The 12,515-nt window shown below is 37.0% G+C and overlaps 1 protein-coding gene across 1 annotated transcript in view; it reads right to left on the bottom strand.

Annotated features, from left to right (window-relative positions):
- Window positions 1-12,515, bottom strand: part of shroom3 (shroom family member 3) — a 76,677-nt gene that overhangs the window by 49,217 nt on the left and 14,945 nt on the right. Inside the window, exon 2 of the mRNA XM_067424755.1 lies at window positions 11,378-11,532. Within this exon, the coding sequence (XP_067280856.1) occupies window positions 11,378-11,532 (155 nt within the window). The remainder of the gene's footprint in view (window positions 1-11,377; window positions 11,533-12,515) is intronic.

Below are 12,515 nucleotides of genomic sequence, written 5' to 3'. Positions count from 1 at the left end.
CAAGAATGCAAATATAAACCTACGTTTTGTCGTTTTAAAGAAAACACTCAGCAGATTATTGCTTAAGTGAAAGCAATTCAAAATATTAAAGTATGAAAAAGTTATGGAAGTTTCAATTAAAGGGTAACTAAACCCTAGAACAACTTTTTTTAGTTAATGATCTGCAAGAATGGAGCTTCATTATTATTGTTCATTGAGTCCAGTAAATGTTTTGACAGTTGGGTTTAAAGTGTTTAAATTCTATAATATATAGTGTAAAAACGTCTTAGTGCTGCCCTCTTAAGGTTGAACGGTGGCTACTGCAGTTGAATTTTCCTATTGGACGTTATGGTACTTCGTTACGTAGGTTTGTACTTCCAACGGCTCACTACCACGCCCCTGGCGGGAACTCACCACGCCCCTGGCGCGAGCTCACCACACCCCTGGTATAAAAGCATCCTGTTTCAGTTCAAAACCTCTGTAGCGAGTCAGGAGTTGTAATTGCGAGTATAGAAAATTATCAGGATAGCATATATTATCATCTAGTTAGCACAGCCATATAGTTATTTAGATTAATTTGTGTAGCCTAGTTAGTTAATTAGCATAGTTGTTAGTGTAGCATTGTAAGAAGTTCTCTTCACTTGCTTTCAACATCCTAATTAAGAAAATACAGATATATAATGCAGTTGTAAGTACATGTATAGCTTTTCTTCTGATATTTTTGCCGCCCGTCATGTCTACAGATAATTTTCATACCTCAGACGCTTTCAGACAAACCCTGACACGCAAATGGTTGCCGTGGTAACAAACAACAAATCCGTAACGTGCTAGACTGCTGGCGTATGTAGTCTAACTTTTATTTAATGCATGAGGAATATTTAATATGAGGAAATCTGTTGTAATAGGCTATTAGGTTTGAACTTATTGGTCCTGCGCTTTTTGTGGCATTCAGTATAAGTATATGGCTGTTCAGTGTTCATAGATTAGTTAGTGATCTCATTCTCTCTTGCGCTGCTGCTTCGCTAGCATGAATGAATGAATGAATGAAAGCATTGTCGCATCGGGAGTTAAAGCAGTTTGAGCCTACAAACTCTGTGTCTACAGACATTTCACCCTCCTCCAGTCCACTTCAGGTGAAGGTGGTGGAGAAAAGTCCTCTAGTTTAGATGACTGCTCTGTTGCAAAACTACTGTCCTCACTCCAGTCACTATCCATCTTTGCGAGTCTGACAACTGTCAAACAAGTTGTCACTACGGGTCTGAGGTGCACGCCCCTCATCCCCGCCCTCGTCTCGTCCCCTCTGTCTCCGCTGGGCTCTGCCCACTTTTGCAGCATTTTTCAAATATTGCCAGAGGGCGGAGTTAGGCTGTGAACAGGGGTTTAGTTACCCTTTAATGAAAAATTATGGACCAAATATTTTTTATTTTATTTAAAATATATATTTTACAAAAAATGTTTTACTCTAAAATTACTATAGAATCATATGTCTAACCAAGTTGTGTTCCAAATTTAAAGTTGATATCACAAAAATGGAAGTTCCCATGAGATTTTGTTTAGGCGCTGTACCACAAATAGCCACCAGGTGTCATCCACATTCCATTGATTGTTTTTTTAATGCATTTTCCAGTAAATTTCTTTCCAAATATCACTTCCATCACAAAACTGTCATTAAATATGAAACCTTGAGTTTCTGACCTTTCCGACGATATGAATTTGGTCAAGAATAGTTCAAATAATTTTTGTAATGTGAAACATGACACCGCCTACTAGGGGCGGAGCCTGCTAGAAGAAATTCGAGTACCGTTTCCATTGTAATGCAACGTCCGATTTCAAAGTGGTTTTCACAGGATGAATTTTGAGTTTGTACGCTTTCGAATGATACCTAATTTATGATGATTACTAAAGCACTGGATATGAAAAAAAGGCCATCAAAATAAAGAGTACCAAGCGTCCCACCTGTGGGACGGTGACAGTTAAGGATTAGTTCACTTTAAAATGAAAATGCTCCCATGATTTACTCACCCTAGATGGATGTATATGACTTCTTTCTAATGAACACATTTTGAGTTATATCAATAATTCCAAGCTTTATAAATGTCAGTGATGATGGGGTCCATTGAGTTTGAAGCTCAAAAAAAGTCTATCATCCATCCATCCATCATAAACGTACTCCACACGGCTCCAGGGGGTCAATAAAGGCCTTCTGAAGTGAAGCAATGCACTTCTGTAAGAAAAATATCCATACCTAAAACTTTGTAAAGCAAAACATCTAACCCCCCATAGCCGTGTGGAGATTTATGATGGATGGATGTGCTTTTTTGAGCTTCAAACTCAGTGGACCCCGTCACTGACATTATAAAGCTGGGAAGCGTCAGGATATGTACTAATATAACTCTGGTTGTGTTCATCATCAAGAAGAAAGTCATATACACCTAGGATGGCTTGAGTGTAAGTAAATCATGGGATCATTTTCATTTTAAAGTGAACTAATCCTTTAAATGGTCACACTACACGATTTTAGGCCTGAAGCAGACAGGTTTTGCGAAATCGCTGACAAATGCACGAGAAAGGCAAATCTGTGTTTGTTCACACAAGTGATCAAAAGACGTGACCTGAGAGAATCAATGACTCGTCGCTGATGAATGAATGAATGAGGCATTTATATAGCGCTTTCATATGTACTACTGTACACCCAAAGCGCATTACACTCATGACAGGGGTCTCTCCTCAACCACCAGTGTGCAGCATCCAAATATCTCATGGATGCTCATGAAATATTTGGCATGCTAAATATCTGGACCTGTCAGTGATTCAAAATCCTGCTGTGTGAAATGTGTTCTGACTGAAAATTACATCGGCGATGACCGAGAGCCAGTAAGAGAGCAAAAAACAGGGCAGCGGGAATTTCAGGGGTTGGAGTTATAGACCAGAATATGAGTATTTTAATATATGTATTTACAATTATATCAAACAGAAACAAAGCCCAAACATTTGCTCGACCAGCCACACATTGCAAAACTATTTACCTCCAACTCTCTTTGCAAAACACAATCTTTGCTCTCCGTGTCTCCTCAACCATTTCCTCCATAATCTTTTTTCTCTTTTTCACTGCAATTCTGCACACAGACAATTTGGATCGCAAGCTGGTATCATTTTTAATGACAATTCCGGTCTCACGCACACGTGATCTTGCGTTATTTCCTTATCACTTCTCGTGTGTTTAGTTGTGAAACGTACTTTGCCGATGGGATAGAGATGTCACAGAGTAAAGTCATGCAATGTAAAACCCCCCGTCACGATCCATCGTGCAGTGTGAAAAGAACTGACTACTGACTGTGACTGTGATCTGACTACTTTGAAAATCGCACTGATAATAAATGTTCAAATCATCATATCAGAATGATCTCTGAAGGGTCATGTGACACTGAAGACTGGAGTAATATATGCTGAAAATTCAGCTTTGATCACAGGAATACTTTACATTTTAAAATATATTACAATAGAAAATACTTAATTGCAATATTTTTAAATAAATAAATGAAGCCTTGGTGAGCATGAGACTTCTTTCATAAATATTAAAAAAATCTCACAGACCTTTGAATGGTAGTGTGTTACGTGATGTTTGAGGGTGGGTAATTCAGACTAAATTCTTGTTACTAGTGTTTCAAGCACACTTGAAAGTCTTTCGAAACTTCAACAACACATCTCAAAGACTTTGGCAAAACTAGCTCTTCCTTGGAATCAATCACTGTAGCAGCTTTGCAAGTTATAAACAAGATCCTATTTCCTAAAGAATCGATATATAGAGAGATATATCATCCCAAGAGCCAATCAAAACACAGATGTGCTCAAAAATACCTAATTTACTTGCCAGTTTTTAAAACAAAAGTCCTTTCTCAAAGATTGATGCAACAAACCTGCTCAAATTCAGCAACTGTTATTCCTCAAAAGCACTTAAAGAAGCAGCTATTAATTTTTTGTTTGTTCCAAGCCTGTATGACTTTCCTCCTCCTGCAGAACACACATAAACGTGTTTTTGCCACACTGAAAAACACCTGTGCCTCTTGGCTACAGAAATTGCATAAAGGCAGCCAATCAGATTGTAGCTTCGTGATTTGAGATTGCCCTCAATATCCCCCAAACATCTTGTTTCCTCTCTGTACCTGAGAATTACAATCCCGCTCTTTTTGCATTTCCCCGTGTTCTTTCACCTCTGATCTGGAGTCAGTCTGGGTGAACGTGACACCAACACCGTCCTCACAAAACCAGGTGTGACACAATGCCTCCCATTATAAGAGCATTATCCAGGCTGAGAGGGGCCTTGTGTGTGTGTTTGTGTGTGTGTGTGTGTGTGCACATCACTGTGTAAATTGCAGTGTCTGATGTCATTGTCACCACATGCCAAAGGCTCACACTCACTCTTGAAATAGAGAAATTACTTTCAACAACACAGCCTATTTATATGTATTATTTTGTTAATTCTAAAAAATTAAAATAAAAAACAAATCAGCATAATTTATAGCATTGATTATGTTGCCATATACACATACATAGTGCTGTCAAAATTATTTTGATAATCGATTAGTTGGTCAGTTATTTTTTCGATGAAATGATTAGAAAAAAATATTGCCCAATGCTGTCCTTCAAACATGAATATATCTACCATTACAGCCATAGAACCATGGTTTTGCTACAGATAAAACAAACAAAAATGAATAAATGAATAAATAAATATAAATAAATAACAAGGTTATTATTATTCCTTGGTAACCACATAATAATAAATACGTTTTCCTTCAAATCCATAGCTAAACTATATGGTATTTGTGTGGTTCTACAAATGGTTATCTATTTTATCGACTAGTTGTTGCAGCCCATGTCAAAATTAACACGTTAACACATTATTCATTTTTTTATTTTAACATGTTACAAATATTTAACGCAATTAAAGCAGCATCAGTTTTTTCCTGTCATCCTTTAGCTGCGTTCATTCATTGAATTAAACAATTCAAGCGCAATAAGACGCAAAAAAGAACTCAAATCTTTACCGCCGCGCTGTCTATGAACAAACGAGTGCACAGAAAGCAGCTGAAGACAGCACAACAGTGCCACATTGAGTTCTTTTTCGTGCTTGAACAGACAAAAAAACACAAAAATCTCTTTGTAAGCACAGTCTTAAATTAGTTAAAAAGTGCTAAATGAAAGCAAAGAGAGAAAATAGGATGTGTGTCAGATCCGGGTCATGTGCATCAGGTCTTAAAGTAACAGCAGCCTAATAAACCTGCTGCTTTCTGTCATTAATGTTAATCAAAGAACAAAAGACAGACAATATAATGTATATTTAAATTTTTTTAAATAAAGTATAATATATTAATAAATTAATAATTGATAAATTATTAATATTATATATATATATATATATATATATATATATATATATATATATATATATATATATATATAAAATCAATTTGTATCCGTGCTGTTAATTCTTAAAATAAAATAATTTCAGATGTACATAATTTTTTTTCTAATTAATTTATGTCATTGCAATTAATCAAACAGTGAATGATAATTAATCAAAAATGTTAAAACCAAAAAATTAACAGAATTTGTTTGTAACACTACTAGTGATGCATGTCTTTGCCAATACCAATATGTCATTTAAAATTTTTATTTTTTCTAGATTTTTGCACTACAAAGCGGTCTTTAGAAACCAGACACAACCGAATGCAAACATTTTTAACCTCAAATTAGGTATATGCATTAAACTAATTTAAAGGGACAGCTAACCCAAATACCTAACTTCCGTCATCTTTTAGTCACCCCGTGATATTTTAAAATTGTTTAGTTTATACAAAAAATTAAAAGTGTTCCAATGTTGTTTTTTTGCACCCTATTAACGTTCATCATATAGAGAATATAATTAATAAAGTTTTCCTCAAAATATCATCTTTTCCAAACATTCAGTGAATATTGTAACTTTGGCAGGCTTTATATACTTTTTAAAACATGAACGATCAGTGAATCACATTTAGTCCTGGAAGCAGCACAGGCTTTCACAATCATGTGTGAATCATCCTATATCATAACTGAACACTTCTTCAGAACTGCTTCTCTTAACAAATACATATTATTGGGTACCGGCCCTGAAACCGCAACACATGCAATGCTGTAAACCACCCGGCATTTCTCACTCCTGTGAGAACACAGCCGTCTTTGTGTCGTCGGTGATGCCGGTACTCTGTAACCTATATCTGAGTGTGCGTGTGTGAACTCTCTCAGGAGACAAACTCTGCTCAGTCCCGCCCCCTAGAGGCCTCACCATACACATCCACCTGTCACCATGGTAACACCACACACCTGCCAGTTTCACCTGTACCCGTATCATGTGTCAAGCATCGTTCACGTGCTTTTTGTTGGGTTAAAGGGAAAGTTCACCGAAAATAAAAAATGAGCCCATGATTTACACACCCTCAAGGTGTATATGATCGCTTCAGAAGGCCTTTATTAACCCCCTAGGGCCATGTGGAGCAGTTATATGATGGATAGATGCACTTTTATGAACTTCAAAAATGAACCATCAAGTCAATGTCATTATAATGCTTGGATTACCCAGGACAATCCCAACTGGGATTGTATTTATCTGAAAGAAGAATGTCATATACACCTAGGATGAATTGAGTGCGAGTAAATCATGGTCTAGTTTTCATTTTTGGGTGAACTAACCCTTTAACAGGGCAGGAATCCAATGGCAACAAATTATAAGACCTGTACGTGTGCCTTTATCAGAAGGAAAGTGTTTTCTATTTTTAGTGGTGTTAAACACGTCCACCCTGCAGCAGTAATGTTGATAAGGGCAGTGCCAGACTAGTTCGTGCAAGACCGTAGAACCAGCACGCTAAAGCATGACCGCATACAAACTAAGCTAAACTAACTAAAATATATTATATATATTTTATCTTATTATTTTATATTCAGAAAGGATGCTTAAAATTGATGAGAAGCACAGAAGTATTACAAAAGTTCTCTGTTCAGAAACAGAAAAACAAGTTCTGTTTTAAAACATTTTCCCTAAAAGTCTGAGTTACACCAAACCTGCCAACTCACAAGAGGGGGTCATTGTCCCCCCTGGAGAAAATGACAGTGGTTTTTAACATATAAATCAATCCAGGTGCACTGTGTCAATAAAATAAAGGGAAAAGACATTTGCTTCAAGCAAAAAAAGATGATTGACATGATGATTGATAAATTTCACAATTAAATATCGAAAACTGTAGCTTTAATAAGGGTTGATCTTTGTTACCTTTGTTCATTGATTAACATTAATGACAGAAAAAGTTATTAGGCTGCTAACTCCAAGTTCATTTAAGCTGTTATTTAACTAATTTAATTTGTTCAAGCGCGAAAGAGGACTCGAAAAGTAGCCTGTTTATGTTTTTTATGAGGTTTATTGTGCTTGCAACCCCCCCCCCCCCCCCCCATAAATAAATAAACTACAGATCTACATGACTCATATAAATGACCTACTTTGATTAAAATTGGCAAATTTTGCCAAAAAACAACTTGTTTGCAGTTCTGATAAACACAAATAGGCTGTGAAAGCGGTCTAGTGAGTATACGAGTTTTCCTTCTCGGCTGTAGAATCATACATGAAAATGTCTTGAGCTTGTGTTCACCACACACCTTATTTCAAACATTTAACCAAAACCCATTAAAAAAAAGTGACGAAGGAACCGGAAGTGTTAAAATGCAAACTAGTTTCTGGGTTTTGGCCAACAAAAATATCCTGGATTACTCAATTTCAACAGGAATATGATAAAAGTTCTAAGTAACCTATTATCTACCTTAGCAACACACTAACCGCCTTATACACCCTAGAAACCACACAGAAATGTGCTGCGGCACGTCATTCTAGCATTGTGGTAATGAGATTTGCATGGCCAAGCGCCATACATTTGTTTTTTAAAAAAAAATCTACTTAGATTTATGTAAAATATATAGCAACTTGGTATAAATCCAACTAATGTTCTTACATATTTCATAACAGCTTCAAAGGTCATTCAGTCCGATTTTAGCATAGAAAATATTTGATTTATAAACCACTGGTCACAAAGTTGGAGCAAAGCTCATGACAAGAGAGAATGGGGAAAGTCTAGCACTAACAAAGACTGCTGGCAAATGATCAATCTAATAAGCCATTTCAGGATCTGTCCTGTCAATAAACTGTTTTAAACAGACCTTCCGATAGACAACCATTCAAAAGTTTTGGGGGAGTAAAAAATGTGTACTGTTATTCAGCAATGATGCATTAAATGAATCAAAATTCAAAATCTATTCATCCCAAAACTGTTTTTAACATTGATAATAGGGCTGTGCGATATTGAAGAAAAATCAGATATGCAATACTCGATATGCGATACGATATTGATATTAGTGTGTAAAATCTATTTTGAATTATATTTTTTAAAAATATTATACAATGATACCATTTATGTTTCACATTCCCTCTGGGAAAAGAAAGCATCGCTACAACTTCTGAAAGTCACCAGCAGTGTTTTAGCAAAAATGTGTCACAAATCTGATTATATAATTTTAACATAAATGTTTCAATGTGTGCGTGTCAGAGAGCGCAAGATTGTAAGGAGTTGTTTTTCTGAAGTTATTGAGTTTAATAACTCTTTTTAACATCAAGCAAGTCACATAAGTACCAGTCGTGTGCCCAGTCTATTCTCTGCTATATGTGTCGACCTAAAATGTACACTTTTCAAAGAGTTGAAGTAGCCTATTAAATCAGCACTAGGTAACTTTTCAACCTTCATAATATATTTTCAAGACTCTTGTGATGATACATCGACTTACAATAGGTTGAATGACACGTCTGCCATAGCCTGATGGGGTCTGTATCGTTTTTAATCGTACTTTTAAACTTCGGGTTTCGGGTAGTAACCCGAGAACAAAAAGAACTACAAAATTCGACTGCTTTACGGCATATACGTCACTTCCACCAACACCCACACTTCCTTACATTCGGACGTGCGAGCCCAACTTTGTTCGTCGGATAATATAGTCATGTCCGAAGCAGCAGAGACAAATAAGAAAGAAAAGGTTTTGTTGGAGGAAAGCAATAAGAGGAAACAAGAAAGTGATGGGATTAAAGGCAGGACGAGGATCAACATTGGACCAGCGTTTGCTCGTCGGCGTGAGCTGAAGGAGGCGTGCCCGACCGGTGCTGTCCTGTAGACATGTGCCGATTTTCGATAATGCGATTTATCACGATAATGAATATGCACGATATTGTTATCGTGGGCACTTTAAAATATCGTAAATAATAATTTATTAACAATTTATAATTTTTTTATAATGCATTCAAGAATACTTTGCCCATCAACCGTATGAATGCTCAGCACCGCTGTATTCTGCGTCAAAGGGACACGCGCTCAGATATAAACAAGCCCAACGTGCGTTTGCACATGACTGAACGGGTGAAGGAGACGCGCTGCTGAAGTGCCGCTCAATGACAGCAGAGGGCGCTGATGAACTGCAGAATGAAGCCGGTTACCCCGGAAACCAGCAAACAAACAAAAAAACGCGTGTAGTTTTTAAAACAGCCATTCGTTTTTGTAATCTCAATGTTGTTCATCACAGCACCAAATACTTAATACTTAAAGACTTAATAGGCTATTTATTTTCAAATTTAAACATTTTTATGTTTTAATCTGGACTACAACCCTAATAATTAGAACTGTTCTAATTATTTGTTATTCAGTATAACTTTGAGATACGACTTCATTAGTTAACATGTTAATTCATTATTACCAAACTGACAATGAAAAATACTTATAAAGAATTAATCATTCTATGTTAATTTCTTAGTTACTTTTTAATAACATTAAAATCAAAATCAAAATAACTTTTAATGGACCTAAGATAAAACTAACAATGATCAGTATTTCTTAACTAACATTAACAAAAACATTATACTTTCTGTACCAAATGTAGCTATTGCTCAATCTTAGGTAATGCATTAACTAATGAGCCCTTATTGTAATTTGTAAGCCTACCTGTTGTTCTTTATAGCCTAATTCTTTTGCACTTTAATCTGTTTGAAAATTGTACTTTTACAGCTCTGAAAAAAAAATAAAGAGACCACATAACATTGATTTCTCAGTGAGGGGTCTCTTCATTTTTTTTCCAGAGCTGTATATATTTTTGGTGCATTATTGTATTTAAACATTCAGTTATTTTTGTTCTTACAAAAATAGTTCTTAAAGCTGTTATGTTATGGCAACACTTTTTTTTTTTTGCAACTTATTTAAATATCGTGATAATATCGTATATCGTGATAAAACGTCATCAATTAATCGCAGCATGAAAAATTTATATCGGCACATGCCTACTGTCCTGCTTGTTGTGGTGATTACCTACCACTCAAACATTGAATTAAAGTATCATATATATTCTGTAAAACGGTAACCAATAGACTACTATAATGACGCTGGCTTGTAAACGTGAGCATCGCGATTATTTGGCATTTGAAAAAAATAAAACCCATGAAATTATATTCATATAACATGCTGAAACATATGCCACTGACTGTACCTGGGATGAAGACATTTCACACGCGACGCCAGAAATACACCTGCATGTGAACTCCTTCTGCAGTGTTCAGGGGAACTGTTAGTGCTGCACCAACCTGCGGGCCGCTTTTATGAAGTTATTTGGCCCGCCCCGCACCACTGTATATATTTTTACAACCCGCCGCGCACCCGCGACCATTAAATAGACATACGGGGTCCGCGGGTTATGAGACGACCCGCGCATTACTAGTTCAGGGCTATCAGGGCTGTCATGTCAACAAATGCAAGCGCGATGGCATCCCCTGTTGTAGGATGACAGAGCTTACGACAGTAGTTGAGGACATTATTTCTTCCCAACTGTAGGGGGACCCCGAGAGCAAAAGTTACCAAGTGCTGCTTTAAAATCATTCCGATATTGCGTGCCATTGCGATATGCGTATTGTGATATGTACATTTGCGTTATTTCGATAATTTCGATATATTGCACAGCCCTAATTGATAATGAAATCAGAAACGTTTCTTGAGCATGATGTCTGAAGGATTGTGTGACGCTGAAGACTGGAGTAATTCTGAAAATTCAGTGTTGAATCACAGGTAAAAGTTACATTTTAACATGCATTTGGATAATAAACAGTCATTTTAAATTCTAATAATATTGCACATCATTCCTGTTTTTACTGCATTTTTTATCAAATAAATACAGCCTTGATGAGCATGAGAAACTTAACATAAAAAAATCTCCCCAAACCTTTAAACACTAGTGTGCATAAATCAAATAAGAGCCCCAGAGCATTATGGGACTGAAGCTGAAGTCTTACCTTCGTACTGTGAGCTGCAGTGTTTTGTAAGATCCTTTAACGAGTGATATGGCCTCCTGCCTCCATCCACTCAACTCCACCTCATTAATTATGACCACCTCATCTCCCGCCTGCAGAGGGTGCTGCAACAGATACGCCTTCCCGCCCTCCTCTACCTGTGGGATGTAAAGAAAACACACACAAACAGACCGTGAGCTCCAACTGATACAGGCGGTGAGGGCTCTATGAACAAAATTAAAAACACATGCATGCTCACGGACGCGCAGAGCCCCCAGTAAAACCCGCTCAGAATTCAAAGAATGTTTTCTTTGGACCTTTAAGCCTACACATTCGCAGAGTCTCTAGACGCTAATATTTTGGTCACACAATCTCCCGTCCTGGTCGGATGGAGTCCCACCTTACAAAAAGTTCAGCAACATCCAGACAACATAATGTCATTGTGCACCTGAGAGGACTCCATTCATTCGGTTACTGCCCCCAAACAATACAAAGAGCACAAGGCATTATTCATGCGCAGGAAATGTAATGTTTAGATATGTCAGCCACAAAGAAACCTCTGTAAATCTCACTCTGGACAAAGAAAGACAGAATTGGTTAGATAAGATCGGTTGATGCACTCTTTTCTTAAAAGCAGGGACTGAGTGTCTCACGCTAAATTATTCTGACAAACAGATTTCCAATACTCCAAAGAAAAGGCCTGTGGTGTGACAGTGAAATATCCCCCTCGGAAACCGTTGTATTTATGTATATGTGAGAATAGCAATTCAGAGGAATGGTCTGCACTTCAATTACCTAGAAGTGACTTGCGTCAAATAAGTTTAAATGGAGTTTCTAGGACTAGCCCTCTTTAGACTTTCTTGGTAAAGATACCGTATTGTTCCAAATATGGTGTTTTTTTCTTGGAAGTAAGGGGAAAAAAGGGGTTTGTCTTACATTCAGGATCTTTCACATGTCAATAACACACACAAACAATGGGCAGCACCAAATGCATGTAAAACGAGTGTGCCCCCCAGGACTGAGGCGAGCCACAGTCTACAGTGACATGATGGTGAGTGACCGTCCAGAACAGAGCGGTTCAAAATTTGGGCAAGTGAACCAACAACTGGTTCAAGACATGATTATTACCATGTAAACCTGG

Source organism: Pseudorasbora parva, chromosome 18 (assembly GCF_024679245.1).
Source record: "Pseudorasbora parva isolate DD20220531a chromosome 18, ASM2467924v1, whole genome shotgun sequence".
NCBI lineage: Eukaryota > Metazoa > Chordata > Actinopteri > Cypriniformes > Gobionidae > Pseudorasbora > Pseudorasbora parva.
This window is presented reverse-complemented; position numbering and strand designations above follow the sequence as displayed.